The sequence below is a fragment of the Malus domestica genome, chromosome 15, assembly GCF_042453785.1.
Source record: "Malus domestica chromosome 15, GDT2T_hap1".
In the NCBI taxonomy this organism is placed as follows: Eukaryota; Viridiplantae; Streptophyta; class Magnoliopsida; order Rosales; family Rosaceae; genus Malus; species Malus domestica.
In genome coordinates, this window is record NC_091675.1 from 16,476,141 (window position 1) to 16,496,029 (window position 19,889).

The 19,889-nt window shown below is 36.1% G+C and overlaps 1 protein-coding gene and 1 long non-coding RNA gene across 2 annotated transcripts; both read left to right on the forward strand.

The window, feature by feature from the left end:
• Nucleotides 1–3,214: 3,214 nt before the first annotated feature.
• Nucleotides 3,215–5,842, forward strand: LOC139192612 (uncharacterized). The gene is made up of 4 exons (XR_011576830.1): nucleotides 3,215–3,718; nucleotides 3,895–4,032; nucleotides 4,640–4,697; nucleotides 5,571–5,842. It is a non-coding gene; the product is annotated as an uncharacterized lncRNA (long non-coding RNA).
• Nucleotides 5,843–11,440: 5,598 nt separating this feature from the next.
• LOC114821766 (pathogen-associated molecular patterns-induced protein A70) lies at nucleotides 11,441–12,731 on the forward strand. The gene has a single exon (XM_029095082.2). The coding sequence runs from the start codon at nucleotides 11,460–11,462 to the stop codon at nucleotides 12,567–12,569; it is 1,110 nt and encodes a 369-aa protein (XP_028950915.2). The 5' UTR covers nucleotides 11,441–11,459; the 3' UTR covers nucleotides 12,570–12,731.
• The last annotated feature ends 7,158 nt before the right edge of the window (nucleotides 12,732–19,889 follow it).

The following is a 19,889-nucleotide window of genomic DNA, read 5'->3' on the forward strand; positions in this document are numbered from 1 at the left end:
GAATGTGTACTTGGTGATATTGAGATTCTAGAGCGAAGGTTGACGGCTGTATCGTTCGCATTCGTGCCTAGGGAGAGCAATCGTGCTGCTTACTCAATGGCTAAGTTCATATTTAAGGAAGGTCGAACTTTTGTCTGGGATTGTATTAGCCCGGAATTTTTGTTTAACATACTAGCTTAGGATGTAAACATTTCTATTCGTCTTTAATATATCTCTATCTTCGAGAAAAAAAACTAAAATATTAAAATATTAAAATATTATTTCAGTGCGACCAGCCTTTGCCATAGGTTGCAAATATAAGAATAGGTGTCTAAGATCTTAAGTCTTGCATCGAAAATATCCTTAAAAGGGCCCGTCGAAATTAGGAGATTCATGACAAAGATAAATATATAGGGATGCTATCCACACACTCATTTTTATTTATCACACACTTCTCTCAATTTTTAACTATTGAATCGAATGAATTGACGAAAATTAAATGACAGAAATTAATAAAAAGTGTATAAGAGATAAAAATGGAAATGCAGATAGCAACAATCTAAATATATCTCGTCAGTCCGACTACTGCATGCATAGACATCACTCAATGCTAACTTAATAGGCTTCTAAGCAATCCCTGAGATGACAGAGTTGTTGCACATCTTGGGAAAGAAGCTAGTCTGACGTCGAAACTTGATTGAACTTTGGCGGAACTTGTGTTAATTTTCTTTCATGTCTTAGTATCTCTTTTTTATTTGTTTATTGTCTTTTTAGTGTAAGATGAGTTGAATATCAGAGTGCGCAACGAACGAGACTAACAAAATATTAGGAATATTATTAAACAAACAAAAATGATGGAATGGCTACAAAACTCTAAGAGGCTACATTGTGAATGACTTGTTCTCAAATGAATAACAAGCACACTATTTATAATAAACTAACCCTAATCCTAAAATGTAAGAAATCAAAACCCTAATGCTAACGGGCTAAGCCCAGAAAACCAAATATTCAAATAAACTAAAATCCTAATATTTTCCTACACTCCCCCCCCCCGGTCAAACTCCTGGCGGTATACGACATGAGTTTGCGAACAAGTAGATGTGGACTGACTCCGTTAGGCGGACTGGCAGGCATGCAAACTTGACTTGACTTGACTTGACTTGATTCTTGATTCTTGACTCTAGATTCTTGCTGGCAAACTAATTATGGTTCAAACTGATTCTGATCAGTGTTAAGAGTATGAAAAGAACCGGTCACTAAACGGACGAGATTTCCATATCTCAATTGAAGCAACAAACGAACAAACACAAACACTATCATTCGAGTGGTCACAATTCCAAGCACTCGAATGACGGTCACAAAACAATCTCAAACAAGCCAAAAACTCGCGTGGCCTAAACACAAACTTAACCATGTTTTTCCCTTTGGCCGTGTGGGCCTAAAACAAACAGGCAAATTTTTTTTCCCTTTCTTATTTTCTTTTCCTTTTTCCTTTTTTTTCTTTTCTTTTCTCCTGCCTTTCAACTTCTCTTTTCTTTCTTTCTTTCTTTCTGGGCAGAGATTCCAACGGATTCAACATATGGCAAGGTGCAACAACTATCGGTGAAGGATGGTGGTGTTGCGTAGCAGGTCTGATGTGGGCGAGAGCAGTAGGCAGTGGGGCAGATTCTGGTGGGGAAGTAGCATGCCGTCAACACAACTAAAATAAATAACACACTTTTTTTCCTTGCAAACTGTCAACAACAACTAGACAATCTGAATATGAACGACAACATACATAAGCAAACAGATACCAACCCAAAACAGATTAAATCCCGAATGATGAAACCTGCTCTTATACCAAGTTGAATATCATAGTGCGCAACGAACGAGACTAACAAAATAATAGGAATATTATTAAACAAACAAGAATGCCAGAATGACTACAAAACTCCAAGAGGCTACATTGTGAATGATTTGTTCTCAAATGAATAACAAGCACACTATTTATAATAAACTAACCCTAATCCTAAAAGGTAAGAAATCAAAACCTTAATACTAACGGGCTAAGCCCAAAAAACCAAATATTCAAATAAACTAAAATCCTGATATTTTCCAACAAGAAGTTCTATTTTTAATTGAAGAATTGTAAAAAAATCCATCTATATGCATGTATCTTAAAATTAATTTTATAAGAATACATGATCAGTAACCCTAAAAAAAAGGTGGTGGTTCTACATATCTGACTTTTCATGGCTTCAATTATAATCAATAATTTTGGTAAAGAATATTATCCATTCAATATTACCATAAATTTCCAAATTGCATCATGAAGGTGGCTTTTAATCTTCTGTGGGCAAATAAAACTTTTATCAGACGACTTTTTTGATAGAGACAAAAATAGGGATGACTTTTTTGATAGAGAAAAAAATAGGGCAATGTGGAAAGTTGATGTGCATTTCTGACTTCTGTAGGTTCCAATAATCAAATATTCCCTTTCCATGAACGTTTTATGTGCAATATTAGTATATTACCGTGGTTTTTGAACCACTGAAACTGAACTATAAGATTTTGGTTCAGTTCAGTTTCTTTAATTCAGTTTAGCTTTTTTTGTTTCGATTTCGATTTGATGTTTGGTTCAGTTTTTTCGATTTTTAGTTTTCCGAATCCACCCGTATTTACTAAAATGAGATCTCTCTGCTACTTCGTAATACATAGTAGGAAGAAACCCTATGCGGTATACTATAGTTTTACGTATTTATTCTCCACAAAATTATGTGTAAGTTCTTTTTTTTTTTTTTATCAAAAAAATTTGATGCGGCTATTGCCGGTATAAACTTATAATTGGATAAAGCCATAAGCCAAGATTTTGCACTCCATGATTTTCACAAGCAATTATAGCAGAATACGTAAATCACTTACCTTGATAATTAATTGTTAAATGTCATCTACAATCTCAATATTGAGCGATATGTATATGAGTTGTAGGTGTAGAGGAAATTAGGTTTTTCTCTAGCCTTGCTTGCACGTTAAACTTTAATACAAGTTTTTCATTAGGGTCACATTAGATAGGTATGTGCACTATTATATGCAAAGAAATGATCTATTTTCTAATGAAACCGATAATTAATTACTGCCCTTCAATGTGACAGCCCGTCCCTAATTTTAAGAATTTTTAAAGTTTTAATAAAGGATTTTACAAAAATGCCCGTTGAGGCACGCACATCATTCGAGGTTAATCATTGTGTCGTGCCATCTAAGATTTGTTTTCTTGACATATCCTCGTAGTACTCGTCGTTACGGACGCGTGGGCGCAGACGGTTCGTGATTTGGAGTTATATCGAAGAAGTTATTAACGTTTGAAATTTGGAATTTTAAGGAATTATAATTTTAGTAAAATATAGAAATTCTTTTATGAAATTGGACGGCCCAGATTTATTGATGAATGAAATGGATGGCTGGGATGAGGGAAAGGTTTTTGGTGTGTGTATGTGTATGAGAAGAAGAAACAGAAAACAGAAAAGAAGAAGAGACTGGGCAGAAATGCCCAATCGGAGAAGAAGAAGATGAGAGCGAACCAGAAGAAGGGAGAGGAAGAAGCTGACCAATCAGGGGAAGGAAAGGAGGGAAAGGAGGGAGAGTGGTGCATGGGGGAACAGGAGAAACGGGTCGTCCTTGACCCGTGCGGTCGCGCGACCCGCGACTTCCAATCGGCGGGTTTTCGCCATTTTCGTCCAAATTTCCGACGAATTGAGTCAAGGTACCACTCCTAATCATCATCTAGGCCTTCCCTCTTCACGTTTCACCCCAAGAATCATTGAATTTCGTTGTGATTTCGCGAAGAACACCCCTACGGGTGCCGCGACCCTTTTGTTTAAATTCTCCAAATTTTGAAATGTTTTCTTTCAATTACTAACACATTTAGCATTCCTTTAGGACCTAGAACAAAGCCCAAGAGGTAATTGAGGCGTTGGAACAAGTTTGAAGGTCGAATTGGAAACACCCAAATTCTAGGGTTCTTCACGGTTTTGGTGAAATTGAAGCACTTCCAGGCCAAATTGGCCTTGGTCTCAGGTATGAAAGTTGTTCTACTCATTGAGATCTTCAAATCTGAAAATTTTGGTAATTTTTGGAAATAGTTGAATTTTCCGGCGAGCCGGGGGCGGCCAACCGCCACCCGCGGCGGCGCGTGGCCAATGGCCCGCCAATGTCATTATTAGCTTGTGATTAAGGTTCTAGGTTCTGTTTTGATAATTGATGGACGTAAATTGAATAATTGAACCTAAGTTGGTTACGATTCGTGGTTAGGTGAAAATGTGAATTGACGATCCGACCGTTGGATCGTCATCAAACTTTGATACGTTGTAATACGTAATATTTGAGGATTATAGGAACTTACGGATTGGGAATCCGATTTACGGATCTTCCGGAATTGAAGTTGTAAGTTCATAAAATAGAATGTTAACCGTCACTTAGTTTTGGAAATTGACGGAGATCCGACCGTTGGATGGTAATGAAATTTTAGGATGTTGTCCTAGAGGTATATTGTGGACCTCTGGAAGTTACGGATTTGAAATCTGAATTGCAGATCATCCGGATCGAACTACGTAGTGACGTGTCTTATATAAGTTATGTATTCTATCGGCAGAATTTCTGAGGTTGGATTTGATTGTTGTTCTAGGCGCTAATCGTCATGACGCCTTGATGTACGGTGCTAGGGAGTTGTGGGCGAACTCCAGGTGAGTGGGCAGTTTTGTTTTTGTATTACCTTTATACTATTGATTTTTCCCAGAAAATGAATTTATATGAAGATATGCTTTAAAAATGCCATGCATAGAATTATTTGGAAAATGTGAATTTCATATGAGTTATATGATTGATATATGATGCATACATGTTACATGGTGCTGTGGAGGCACAGGTAAGTCAGGTGAGTTCATTTATTCATTGAATTGTTGTTGTTGAGATGTTTTGAGCTCATAACCTGCACCCTAGGTGTTAGTGCTTATATTATTCACCACACCGCACGCTCGCCTTGGATCCAAGTAGGTGGATGTCGTACAGACCATGTGAGGGTTCCGACATGCCAGTCGTACAGACCATTAGAGGGGTTCCGACTGGTGGGTGACCTTAGATATGCGCGCTGATGATATGATGAGAGAAGCACTAGAGCGTATTTTACACCTTTCATCGTATAGACTACCTTACGTAGTTCCGAGTGATGTGCAGAGTAAGGCCGTATAGGTCACTGTGGTGACTCCGGCTTAGTGAGATATTGAGCTATTGAATTAATCGTATAGGACCAACTGCAGGGTCTCCGATTGATTCCTTATTTCACCTGATTTATATTTTGATTTATGGCATGGCATGTTTTTCTCGAAAAATGTTAAAGATTTGGGATTCAAGCTTTGAGATTTCATATGGTTATATATTTCTGAAAAGTGTTAAAGGTTTGAGATTTGAGATTTTTGCTTATATATATGTTTATATATATGCTATTTTCTGGGAAAGTATACAGGTTTTACAGTGAGGGGTTAGAAATGTTTTAAATGAAAAGTTTTCGAAAAACTTTGTTTTACTGACCCACTCAATTTTGTTTTGCGCCCCTCCAGGTTCAAGTTAGCAGAGCTTTGGTGGCCACGAGGAATCCAACGGTGTTCTGACAGAATTCACAAAAGTAGGACTCACCCTCGGGTGTGTTATCTTAGCAATTGGAAATTTTTTTAAAGCTTCCGAACTGTGTAAATGGTTACGTCACTCTCACGTGACGGCCAGCACGCCCTCCTTCGGGACGGGGTGTGTCATTCAAGGTAATAAAATAGGAAACCAATTCTCATAATTTGACTAGGGAATTGTTATTAGCACTCCAAAAATCTCATTCTACACTCCAAACTTTCTATATTAGGAAATAAAAATACACTTGTGACGAGTATAGAATGAGATTTTTGGAATGCCAATAATACTTCCCTTTGCCTAATACAATTGATTCCAAAACAATATTTATTAAGTTGAATATATCACACTATAATATTGAAATATTCTTACAGCCTAGCCAGCCCTTACTATAGGTTCGTCCTACAAATATAAGAATACATGTTGCTCGTTTACTTTTTTGTAATCCTAATGAGATTAATTGAATTGATGAGTTGGAATGGGGTGGAATCAAAATCAGATTTATGTTGAAACTGTTTACTAAAAATTTTCAGAAATCGGAGTTTGAATAGTTTTGAATCATAAGTTGTTTAATAATTCACATAAATTGGAATAAAAATCAATTTGATTAATAAAATGCCCCTATTCTAGTAATCTATTTTATATGCTAATTCCTTTTTTGGTAAAACTTTATTTAATTTTATTTTAACATTGTGAGAAAAAACTTTAATTCTTTTTCACTTTTTTATTTTTGATTTTTTACTAATACAATTTGGTGTTGGGTTCATGTGAAGGGCAATCTTGAAATTTTGGAAATAACTGAGGATATGACGGGAAGGAAAAATTTATTACCATTCCCCAATACTCCATGATTCAATTACTTCCAGTTCCTCCAAATTTAAAGTTGGATTCCAAAATTTGCATGAGTCCCACCAAATTTCTGATTCTCCAATATTTGGTAAACACCGGAATATTTCATAATCGAAATTCAATTTCGCTTTTTTTATTTCGATTACCCTTATTACATAAATGTGACACAAAAGTGCCCATCGAAGTTACGAGATTCATGACAAAGATCAATATAGCTGGTCAGTCCGACTGTTGCATGCATATATATATATATATATATATATATGTCACTCAATAGGTTCAAGTTGATTGTGCTTGTGAGTTAACTAAGCAAAGCAAATAATTTGAGCATCTTCTTTCACTCCAATCCTTTGCATCGACAAACATGAATATGCTACTTAATAGGTGTTCGAGCAGGGATTTCATTGGGAAGGGTCCCTAGCTCGAGCACGCAGCTCCCCGAGGAGTTGGCACTTTGGTTGGCTGTCGGGCTCTCGCTCGCTTGTCGGCCTGCAAGAATATGACAGAGTTAGTTCTAAAAGGTGCCTTTGTCGAGCGTTAGGTGTAGGTCGTGAGGCTCGCAATCAAAACTAACTAAGTGCTAAGGCGTGCCATTGCCATCTTTATATGGCAGATGTAGAATGAATGTATTTAAGCCGATTACTTGCGCCCCAAGTTATTCTGATTTCTCATTATCAAAGGATTGTCGTGGATGAGTTAAGTCTACATTAAGTTCTTTTCTATGCCTTGAGATCAATGAATTTTGTTTATCTTGTATATCTTGTATGCTTTAAAGGGTGAAGGTCCATATCGGATTAAGACATCAGTTTTGTTTACTTTTACGATAGTAAAAGTACTAAGTGAACCAGATTTGAGAGTTAATGAAACTTTGGATCATCAAGCGACCGAAAATGACTTGCATATATATTGAGGGATACATTAAAACACCAGATTTATTAATGGAAAGGCAAAAACAAAGAGAGTCGGGCAAGATTTCACCTTGTCGGGCAAGGTTAAAACATCTTACAGTCTCTTCTCTTAGCAGTAACACAAGGGTTGAGTACTTAAAGAGGATGACTGGAAATGAGTTTACATATGAGAGATCGATACTACGACATTTAGGAAAAAAAAAAAGGTAGCAGAGCTTTTACATAGACAAAAGATATCTTTCTACAGGAAATCTAAGGCTAAAAGGGTGCAGAATCTGGACAAAGCACATCTTTCTGTGTATTTGCTTGGCTAAGAGACAAGTTGTATATTTGTTTGTTTGATTGATTGAGTGTCCTTGTCTCTGGGCCCTCTTCCCCCTTTTATAGACGAATTGGCCCAGCTGTGTTGTTTCTACTCTTGCCTGAAAGCAACTTAAGGGTAATGAGTCATCAGGCTTTTTACATGTTTGCCATCCAAAAAACACTTTTGGGCCTAGAGTTGGTGAATTTCCTTTGATTGTCACTTCTTGTAAGCAACTAGCCTTTGCATTAATGGGGAAGTGCCAACTGGTCTTTGAGATGGATGATCTGGGCTTTGGTGCTGGGTCTCGGGCAAAATCTCCTTCTTGAGCTCTTTTTGGGCTTCCCTTCCTGAAAGCCCAAAGTTTAAATATTAACCCAAACAATAGGCTTCGAAGCAATCCCTCATATGGCGGAGCTGTTGCACGGGAAGAAGCTAGGTTGATGTCGAAACTCTATTGAACTTTGGCAGAATTTGTGTCAATTTTCATTCACGTTTTAGTGTCTCTTTTTTGTCTGTTTATTGTAAAAAGTTCTATCTCAAAATTAATTTGATAAGAATATATGTTCAGCAACCCTAAAAAAATTTGAAAGAAAAAGGGTGGTGGTTCTACATATCTGACTTTTCATGGCTTCAATTCTGATCGATAATTTTACTAAAGAATATTTTCCATTCAATGTTACCATAAATTTCCAAATTTCATCATGAAGGCGGCTTTTAATTTTCTTTGGGTAAATACAATTTTATCAAACATGACTTTTTTGATAGAGAAAGATTAAATAAATAAGTTTAAATTTCTCTATTTGGCATAATAGGTAGCTAAAGGCGGCTACTAACCAAAGTGAGATGCGTACTTCATCCCGCCATAGGAAGAACAATTTCATGAATCCGGGAACCGGTTTGGGTCGTTCCACCATCACGAATTTAAGGTGGTCCAGCCAATGATCCAATCAGAAAGCTCTCACATGTCGTTTTTGCGACTTTATACCAACTCTTCAATTAGGGCACATGCATTGCTGACTGCTGCCATGCTGATGAACTTGTGTGAACGTAGATAAACTTGAATATGAAACCTTCAATATAATGTTGACTAGACGCGATTTGATCACATTGGCTGCTGACTCAAGTCTTGGTCTTCTTTCTTAAGTAAAACATTTTGTTCTAATCATGCTTGCGTGTGTTAAATTCTTCAAATTTTATCTACTAATCATGATTAGCATGCCACATGCTAATTGACCAACAATATTGCTTCTCTTTTGTTCTCTTTCTTACTAGGACTCTTACTTTCGTAATAATCGATACAATGGTATGATGGTTGGTCCCCCATTTTCTTTTCTTTAAGGATAATGTTAAAGAGATAAAATTTACAAGTTAAATAATGTGTCCCTAATACAATTGAACACGTTTATTAACGGTAAAGTAATAAACCAGTCATCAACTTATATGTCTTTTAGTTTTTAAATTTTTATTTACAAATTTAATCTTCCTAACATTACTCTTAAACATATGTTTAAATATTGTTTCCAAAAAAAAAACATATGTTTAATTAAAAGTTTAAGTGGAACTAACAACGAAAGCCTTGGGATTATTATATGTTTAAAGCATACAAGGTGAAAGTTATCACATGGCTCTGTTGGTATGAGTTATGATTTGGGCTTGGGGTTTCAAGAGATGGATAAAACGAAAGGCACATGTATAAAACAACTCTTTTACTCAAACTGTTTACAGTGAACGGAACATCACCATTGTATTGAACAAAAATAGATAAGTTGGTTGCTTCAGTGATAATCCACTCACTTAGAACAATAATAATGTTAGATTAGAGCATTTCCATATTATAAAGATTATGTTAAAAAGCTTGTGTTATATATACTCATCTAAGTTGATGTCGATATAAACTTTGAGCAAAAAATATTACTCTCCAGTATTCTGCATCCACTCTCGACGAATCTCAATAAATGTCGACATATGTTAGTATAAACTTTCAGCATATGTTGACAAGAATTAGAAGGTGATTACTGGTGCTCGACAAAATGACCCAATAAAACTTTTTTGTTGATATTATGATTCCATTATTTGAAAATTCTGACTACGCTACTGTCAATTAGTTTACAAAATTTAATTTAAAAATTAATCTCCCTAGTATTATCCTAACACAGTAACAAAAGAAATTAAGAAGAGGAAGAAAATAAATCTTAATTAACGTCTTCGAACGGATAATTTTCGTTGGATAATTTTGCCTGTGGTGCGCTGGTAAACCCTAGTCTTTTGTCACTTTGCCATCAGCTACCAGTGATAAACAATTGCATGTCCACTGCTAAAGTCATAAAGTCATTGTTTTCCAACATACTGCAAAAGTCTTCAGCGCTATAATCGATGATATTGACCTTTTATAACAATCTTAGGTCCTTTCGTATTGTCTGAATTATAGATCCTATGTTGGATTAAGTAATATGACTATTGTCGTATTTAGTAAGGTTTTTCTAGTAGTTTAAAATCTTAAATTTTTGTTTATTTTGATGGATTAAAATAAATTATCCGGTAAAAATCTTTCAGAATTTAGTATTATTAGACTTTTAATGGGCGATTGATAAAGACCCAATTAGTTACCGTATTGATTTGAAATATGTTGTTTTTTTGTTTTTTTCATGTCGTGTTAACATGTGGTATAAGAAATTGTTATGTCTAATGTTTTCTGTTTGGAAAATGCCAAGGAAACCATATTTTTATCATATTTTGTAAATTACATAATGTGACAATTGATGGTTAAATTTCTTTTATTGAAGAATTTCAATCATAATTAACTATCACATTATGTGGTATCTAAAATATGGTCTAAAAAATGATCTTCCTATTATCGTTCTATTTATTTTGGTGTAAACAAGGCCATGTTAATTTGATTATAAGTCAAAGTTAGGTTCGATGGAGAGACTTTGTTTATTTATGTGTTATATAGTTACAAAAACAAAAATTATCAACAATTGTTTAAGAGATAAAGTTTTTATTTCGTAACAAATTATTGATTTATCGTTGTAATCTCTTTGTTAATTACTTTAGTTCATGTGCATACATCTGATTCATAATCGGCACTTCCTTGTTTCTGTTGTTAAAAAATATGTTAGTACAAGTAACTAACACGTGTAAAGTACCAATCGTTAGAGCTAATTTAAGTTAATATCCTTGGAGGATGTGATGTTAATACTCCAAAAGGCTTGGCAATTCTTGGTGAATGAAATTGTTTAATTAAGTGAATAGCAACAAAGCTTGTACAATATCTTACATATCATATGAAAATGAATGTTTTGTGTACTTGTCAAGTCTTGTGTATATAATAGAGTTATATAACATGGCCTAAAACTTTAGTCATTCCAACATTAATTTAAGCTTATCACATCAAGTTTCGGAATATCTAATCAAATGAAGTTTTACTTGTGATCTTCTCTAATAAAATGAAGATCTGATACCGCAAAATTAATAACATGCAAATGCGAGTTTCTACTTAAATTTCGCTTTTTCAATACACAAAAATTAGGAATATTGTTACCCTCTCTCATATTGTTACCCTAAATGTTGTGATTAAATCTCTCTTTCAATATTATGTTAGATGATAGGTGGAGTTAAACTTAAGGGTAAGTAACTACAAAAAAAAAAAAAAAAAACCGTTCATTTCTACTTAATAAAGCTTAAGAATTTTTTTTATTTGTATTAAGTTATAACTTGTGCACTTATCAAATAAACTTACGTGTGAAAACAATACAAACGCGTGCAACATGTTGATACGCCCTGTGATCCCCACACACTCCGAAACAAAAAAGACGTCACCTCACGCGATTATATATATTAATCTGTCTGCCTCATCCTACTCACCGAAAAGCTCCTCCATTTTCCTCTACAAAAACAACACGCTCTCTCTCTCTAGAAGCGCAAAGCAGCTGAGACACCGCAACATAGAGGACCCGTCGTCGTCTTTGGCCATGTTGACATCGATGCTCAGCTGGTTCACGCCCACCTCGCTCTTCCTCCTCCTCAACCTCATCATCGGCATCATAGTCCTCAGCTCCCGCCATGGGACCCACAAAAGGCCTCAGCAGCAACAACAACTGCAGCAGCAAGAAGAGCAACTCGGCCTGTTCAACTCGCCCCAACTCGAACGAGCCCCCTCATTGTTGGACCGGGTCCGGTCGATAAACTTCTCCCACTACAAATTCGAGCAAACGAACCCGGAAACCCAGTACGCGGCGCCACAACATGCAAATTTAGATAATTCGACCGAGTTAAACGGGACTCCCTCACACCAACCCGAAAGAAGTCCTTCGCTACTGGACCGGATCCGCTCCATCAACTTTTCCCACCACAAATTCGAACAATCCATCAATCCAGAACCCCAGTCCGGCGAATCAGCAGAACAACATCCTGGTTCGAGTCCGAAAGTCTGCGATAGTCCGGTCGGGTTAGCTAGGACACCCTCGCTCTTGGAGCGGCTCAAGTCGATGGATTTCCCATTCTACCGGTCCGAACATGCCGATCCAGAGAATAAAATTTACGAACCGGAGGAGTCCGAACGTGAGGGCCGCGACCCCATTTCGAGACAAGAAAACTTGGTTCATCGGAGTAAGTCGAACCCTAGTAATGGGGCTGGGGTAAACCAGTACCAGAAGATAAAAAAGTCTACTAGCGAGAAATCGCGGCTCCGAGGAGGGGTTGAAGGAAACGACGACGAAAGGCCTGCGACACCTCGGATGGAGAAAACGAGGTCGTTTGGAGGCGATGAAGCGGTTGACGCGAAAGCTGACGATTTCATAAACAAGTTTAAGCAGCAGCTGAGACTGCAGAGGCTCGACTCGCTCTTGCGTTACAAAGAAATGCTTAAAAGAAAATAAAAAAAAAAAGTAGCCAAATAATAAGCAAGTTGTTTTCCTTTTTTAAATTTAATTTATTGCCGTTTTTTTTTTTTGGTTGGCTGTGGGTTTGTGAATGTAATGGTATTTATTCAGTTCTGTGGATTATTTTGGTAACATGCATTTGGTAGTAAGTTGAAGTAATTAATGAGTATTTTATGAAATATATAACTATAAACATATGTAATTCTCAAGCAAGGGAAAGGATCCTCTCCGGACCCAATCCCACCGGATCCTCTGGATCCATCTTCTTTAAGGGCCAAGTCGGCGTCAGCCCGGAGTAAGCTTCGTGGCCTCCCCGGAGCTAGTTATCTACAACGCTGTAATAGTCGTCGATGACTCGCCGTTCTAAAGTTTCCCATAAACAAACAAAAAGAGTGAAGAAGAAGACTCAGAATTGAAGAAGAAAGGATTATTGAAGGAGAAGAATTGTAGGAGATGAGGAAGCAGAAGAAAAACTGCAGAGAAAAATGAAGAAGGACGATCCTCTCCCCTCAAGCTAAGCATTGAAAGGCTTACGTAAAAGTTGTATGTTAATTGCCAAGAAAGTTAACTAATTGAAAATATGGGAAGTAGCATAACCTCTTATAAACTCAATGCAAGGTCCCTTCTCCATCAATGTGGGACTCATTCTCAACACATCCCTCACATGTGGCGAATTTTCGAGCCTAACACGTGGATAACACAACGGGGTGACGTGGAACACATGTGACCGTTTGGCTCACACATTGGACAACCTGCTCTGATATCATAAAGAAAGTTGAGGTTTCATCATAAAACCAATTGGCAATATGTAGAGTAGCCCAACCTCTTATAAGCCCATACAAAATCCCTCATCCCATCAATGTGGGACTCATTCTTAACAAAATAATTACTTAGTCGAAGAAAATTACTTAAGACAAAACAATAAGTAAAAAAAAAAAAAAGTAACACAAATCATTGATTTGAACAGCAAGGCGAGTAAGAAGACATATTCCTTCTTATGCTATATCTAGCAAGGGTTAATCAAAGACTCTTCATCGTCGTTATAGAAGGATATTACTTAGGTCATAATTTGATAATTTCCGTGGATTTTGCCAGGTCCATTTTGTTTTGTTGTGAGATAGCTCATTTTGTAGTTCTAAACCCTTGATTGTTGTTAGCGCTCAAAATTTTCAGGATAACAAATTAAAGTACTAAATTTTTGGTGGGCTTACAATGTGGATTGAAATTATTAGACTCAAATATTTAAGTGGTCCACTCATTGAAACTGGGTTACATCCACTGTGTTGCTAGGATTGTATTGTTTTCAAGACTAAAAATAACGTTCAGCTAGTACCTGAACTTTCTCTACTTTCAGTTTTACGACCCTAATACAAGAGGTTTCCACCTTTATATCGGCCCCCAAGGAACCCTCCCTAACCGCCTTGGGTTTTCCTAATTTGACATTGAATGCACCATTTACGTAGACTAGAATATACTCACATTTTCACCTATCAGCCAGGCATTCGACGATGAAGTGACATGTGTTCAGTCGAGATGGTGCGCCTTTTCAGAGTGATGCGTTGGTTATTTAACCCGGTATTTCTGAGCGTTGTTCCGACCATGTTGGGTCTCTACTACAGACTGTGAGTCGCCACGTAGTCTGATTAACGTTTAAGTAGACTTGTCCCTGAAGATTTGTGCCATAAAGCTGTCAATCTGCCCACATGCTCTTGGTGATGGGTAAGCTATTCACATTTGGTCGAGCAGTCTAATTAACGTTTGAGTAGACTTGTTCCTGAAGATTTGTGCCATAAAGCTGTCAATCTACCCATATGCCCTTCTACGAGCAAATAATCCAAATTCCAAAGCCTCTCAAAGAACAAATCTCTACAAAGAAAGCAAGCTTCTCTCAAACATTTCAAAGAGAGGGTACCATTCCTTCTCCAAATCTCTCTCAATCAAGTAGTTTTGGTGAAGATGTACCATACCTTCTACAAGCTTTCTCAAAATCAAAATAAGCCTTCTTTGGCAAAGCTCTAGATTTTACTTGCTTTCTCTTTTTGTGTAGCTAGCTCACCATTTACAATTCCGTCATCTTTTAACAGCCACTAAGTATTTCAATACAAATTTCTCTTTATGAATCACTTTCATATTGTGATTTACTTTTCTACTTACAAGAAAAATTAAAGTCCGTCTATTAGCGGCACGCCCGCAATTCCCACGATCTACACCTATATGTTCATTTTCCAGGGTCGAACAAATAATTTTCAAGAAGTCGTTGCAAGAATCTCATTATCTCACATGCATGAACATGTTTTTTTGTTTCTTAAAAAATGGATTTTACTTTTTGGTTAATATTTATATTTCTTCTTGAAAAAAGACCCTTCATGATGCTCAAAGTCTCCGGATCGTCTTTGTGAGGATCCTGGAGATCCTTAAATTGTGTCCGTTCATCATATGTCGTACGGTGAGTTTTTGTTAGGTACTATTTATATTTAATTTTAAATAAAAATATTTAAAATAATTTCTGACCACACGATATACGATGAACGGACACGATTTAAGGATTCCCATGATCCTCACAAAGACGATCCGGAAAGGATCCTCATTCCTCAAAAGTGGCACAAATTCGTCAACCAAATTAATGAATTATTAAGCTCAAGAGATTAGGTAGTACGTTCCCTTATAGATGAGTTTGCAACACCCTTTTCGGTTCCTGCCAGTTATAAATTCTCAACGAAATTATATGTTTAATTAATGAAGTAATATTAGGTAGACTAAATTTGTGAACCATGTAATAAGTCACAAATAGGAAATAAGTATGTTGATCAATATTTAAGTAATAATTTAATCACTAACAATCACATTATATGGTTTACAAAATATGATTTAAATTCCGGATCTCTGTGTTCAAAGCTTGCGGGTCAAGAGTTCCAGACCACTCAATTCCAATTCTACGGCCTCAATTAGCTTATATCACTGGCCCACTTCACAAAAACCAAAAAACTTGAACGACCTGAATCTCTTTCTTTCTCTTGAACGGTCTGGATCTCTCAATCCTCCGATTTTGAACACAGAAATCCAAAATAAATCCCAAATCTAAATAAATAGTTTCCCTAACATTACTTTTAATTAATTAGTGCGTGTCTGCTTCAATTCTATCTAAGTTCTAGCTAGATTATTCATTTTGATAACGAAAGACCAGTAAATCAATTGTTTTTTTTAATTAAGTACGCTATTTCTTTGTGGATAACTTGATTACTGGAGACAGATATTTATTGATCCATCACATAGTATTATTGTTTTGGCTAAATCGCCAATATGGTCCCTAAGATTTGCATAACTCATCACTTTGGTTCCTGAGATTCCAAATCGATAAAAGTAGTCCTGAGATTGTCCACCATCCATCATTTTGGTCATTCTGTTAAAAACTCCGTTAAGTGTCCCGGAAGAAGTTTAGGTAATTTTCAAAGCTTCGTAACTCAATCGTTTCTTAACCAAATTCGACCCATAATATATCAAAATGAAGATAGGAAAATGTAGAATAAAATTATACCTATTTTGAAGCCCAATGGTTGCCGTGGATGGCCGGAAAATAGCTTCAAAGTTGATTGGTCTGAGTGAAAACTTGAAAACTCGCCAAAAACTGAGTAAACTTTAAACGTTCATAACTTCTTCAATACTCAAGGAAATCAAGTGATTCAAAAACAAAAATCATACTTCTCGAGACATTTTTTGACGGCTAACTCGCCGTGGTTTGGCCGAAAAACGGCTCGAAAGTGGCTGTCTTGGTCTCGAGAAGTGTGATTTTCGTTTATCACTTGATTTCGTTGAGTATTGAAAAAGTTATGAACGTTTAAACTTTATCCAGTTTCCGGCGAGTTTTCCAGTTTTCGCTCTGACCAATCAAATTTAAGGCTATTTTTCGGCCATCTCCAACAACCATTAGGCTTCAAAATAGGTATAATCTTATTCTACACTTTCCTATCTTCATTTTAATATATTATGGGTCGAATTTGGTTAAGAAACGACTGAGTTACGAAGTTTTGAAAATTGCCTAAACTTCTTCCGGGACACTTAACGGAGTTGTTAATGGAATGACCAAAATGATGGATGGTGGACAATCTCAGGGACCACTTTTATCGGTTTGGAATCTCAGGGACCAAAGTGATGAGTTATGCAAATCTCAGGGACCATTTTGACGATTTAGCCTATTGTTTGTCATTTCAAGGAATTTGTCAATTTGCAGCACTAAAAAAATGATGCAAATGTGACAAAAAGTTTGTAGCATTTAGGTAGAATGATTTTTGGTAAGAATAATTCTAAGAAGATCAAAATTTTAAACTAAGTTTGCAAATCAAATGATTTGTCACTAATGGGAAATAAACACGTTAATCAACATTTAAGTAATAATCCAACCATCAACATTTATATCATTTAGTTTAAAAATTTAGTCTTCATAGCATTACCCTTTTGGTAAATACTGATCAATCGGTAGTGCATGGGGCCCCGACCAAATAAATTTCCAATTTAAAATTGTTAACCAAATAAATTTTCAATTTAAATAAGAAAAAGAAGAAGAAGAGATACTAAAATTTAATATTAAAAATTAAAAACGAAATAATTAACCAACGATATTGAGTTTGATAACAAGAAGAGAAATTGAAATTAATTATTGGAAATTAAAAACAAAATAATTATTCAGCGACATTGAACTGATAACTAGCATAAGTAATATTGAATTTGCCCCCGTCTCCCCCCGCGCGGGAGTTGAGCATTGATTGACTCCACTCTGAGTAAAACTCATTCTTGATCCAAAGGTTGTTTTCCTCTGGCCTTCGACATCGAGGCAGCTCCAGCACTGCATTTCACGGAAAGAAGATTAATTCACAATAAATTACTACAGGCCAAGACATTATTTACATTTTGTTCGGGGAAGTTTATTTGATTTTTATTATGAAAATGAATAATTTTTTGCGAGAAGTGAGAGAGAGAGTTATATGATAGTTGAACTTAAAAAGTGAAATAATTAAAAGGAAAACTAATGAAAAATTTATGAAAATTTTGAGTTTTAACGATAAGGATAAAATAAAGGGTAAAGGGAATAGTACAATGATTGACTTTTTAATGTAAAAATATGATTTTTTGTTAAAATGAACAGTAACAAGAGTTTTTCGTTAAAGTTTCCATAATTAAAAGGAGAAAAATGCTAAGAAGATCATCATCTCTTTTTTAAAAGAAGAAGAACATCTTATTAGATCACATTTACAAACTATTTCATTTCGTTTGACACAGAATAATAAAAAAAAAAAACTATTTCATTTCATGTGGCATAATGGTATGGCATGCGAAGTCATTAAGTGCGATTAAGTGAATTTAATTTTTTGGCCTCCTAATTAAAACACAGTTAATTACCAAAAAAAAATTAACAACCTACAACACCACTCCACGCACTGACCCCAAGTTCATCGTCAGCCAAAGACCCTAAGCCTCCAAAGCTCCCCCCACCCACTCTAACCTTCCGGTCCTACCCCGTCATAATCCCCACTCCACCGTCGGCAACTGCCCTCCTCTCTCTCTCTCTCTCTCTGCCAGATGCTCAGGTTCCATCTTAGGAAACATCAAGTCCCATTAACAATACCAAAATGTGCGCTCATTATACAATACTGGAATGCGTGATCCCCGTAACTATAAGCCTCTTGCCAAAAAATCACTAATAAGCAAACGCAAAATTGAGTCCGGCAACGGCGACAAAGTCGCAGGAGGGGTTGGGTGGCTGTTAGTAGAGAGTGGGGTTTCTAGTGTAACACAATTCCAAACTTATTTTTTTGGTAATTAATTGTATTTTAATTAGGAGATTAAGAAAGGAAACTGTTATTAACACTTTAGAAATCTCATTATACACTTCTCACAAGTGTTATTTCTTACTAATTATAGAAAATTTAGAGTGCAAAATGAAAATTTTGAAGTGTCAATAAAAATACTGGACTGAAACTTATTAATGCGAATACTTTGATTAAGACCATCTCCAACCCTTGGGCTAAAAGCCAAATTTTTTAGCCTGGAAAATTTGGCTTTTAGCCCAGAAACATCTTTTCTGCTCCAACTCTTCTGCTCTAAAATTTTAACCCGGAATTATTAAAGAATGAACTTAGGCTAATTTTTTTCTTAAATCAATTTAAAAAAAATAATAATAAATATGTACATTATTGTAAATTAATTTTATGAACATTTTAATCTAAAAAAATTTAAATTCCGATAAACATTTGGGATTTAGCTCGGGGGGAAAACTGGGGGGTATTTGGCCCAGAAATAATATTTGGCATTTAGCCTAAAATTTTAACATGGGTTGGAGAGTGTTTGGGGGGGGTAATTTGGGGGGTAATTTAGCTTTTAGCCCAGGTTTGGAGATGGTCTAAAGGACAAAATGTAAAAGTTCAGTATTAATTAAGAAATTTAATTACGAAAATCAATAAATTCTCCCTAAAATCTTACAAAGGTTATTATAAAGGGGTGCATTTTTGCTCATCACCACAAACTATGATGTATGCCCACCACACATCTCATCATCTGACACGCGTTCTTTCACTTAACCATTGTTAATTTTTTGCAAAATTGGAAAAGGAACATTTAATATTAAAGTTAATTAGAGTTAGTTGAAATGACAAGTGTCAAGTGATGAGGTGTATGGTGAGCATACACCATAGTTATGGTGGTAAGAAAATTAAAATATTGGCTTTTGTTGTGGCCTATATTTTACAGAGATGTGCAGCAAAGAGAAGAAGAGAGATTGGAGAATAGACTTGAGGAATTGTGTGTTAATTCCCCAGTCCTTGTGCCTTTATTTATAGTAATTAGGAGGAGAGAAACTTGCTCTCCAAGTAATACAAAGTATATTAGGGAAGATCTTCTAGATCCCAAAGGATTCCTACTTTATCTCTACTTAGGATTTACACAATCACATATTGATAAGAACATATGTCACAACACTCCCCCTTGAGTGTGCAAATACTCAAGTAGATGGCGCATCAGATCTTCAGGCAAATGTAGAAGTAGTGGATGAAATCGTCTCGTTTAGTCGGCACAAGTAGCGAATGCGAGTCTCAAAACAAACGGAAGAATGCAGGAGTGGTAAAACTCACAAAACCTTGCTATGGCAAAACCCAAGGTGGGAGAAAAACCCATAGGCTAAGGAGAAAAGTGAAAAGTTGCATTAAGTCAAAACTGTACGTCTTCTGGACGCAAGTAGAAGAGCTCACAAGGGTATGATCAGCCCAGGATGGGTGCCTCGTTAAAACCTAGGTAGGTAGCAAAAACCTAGTGGGAAAATGCTCATAA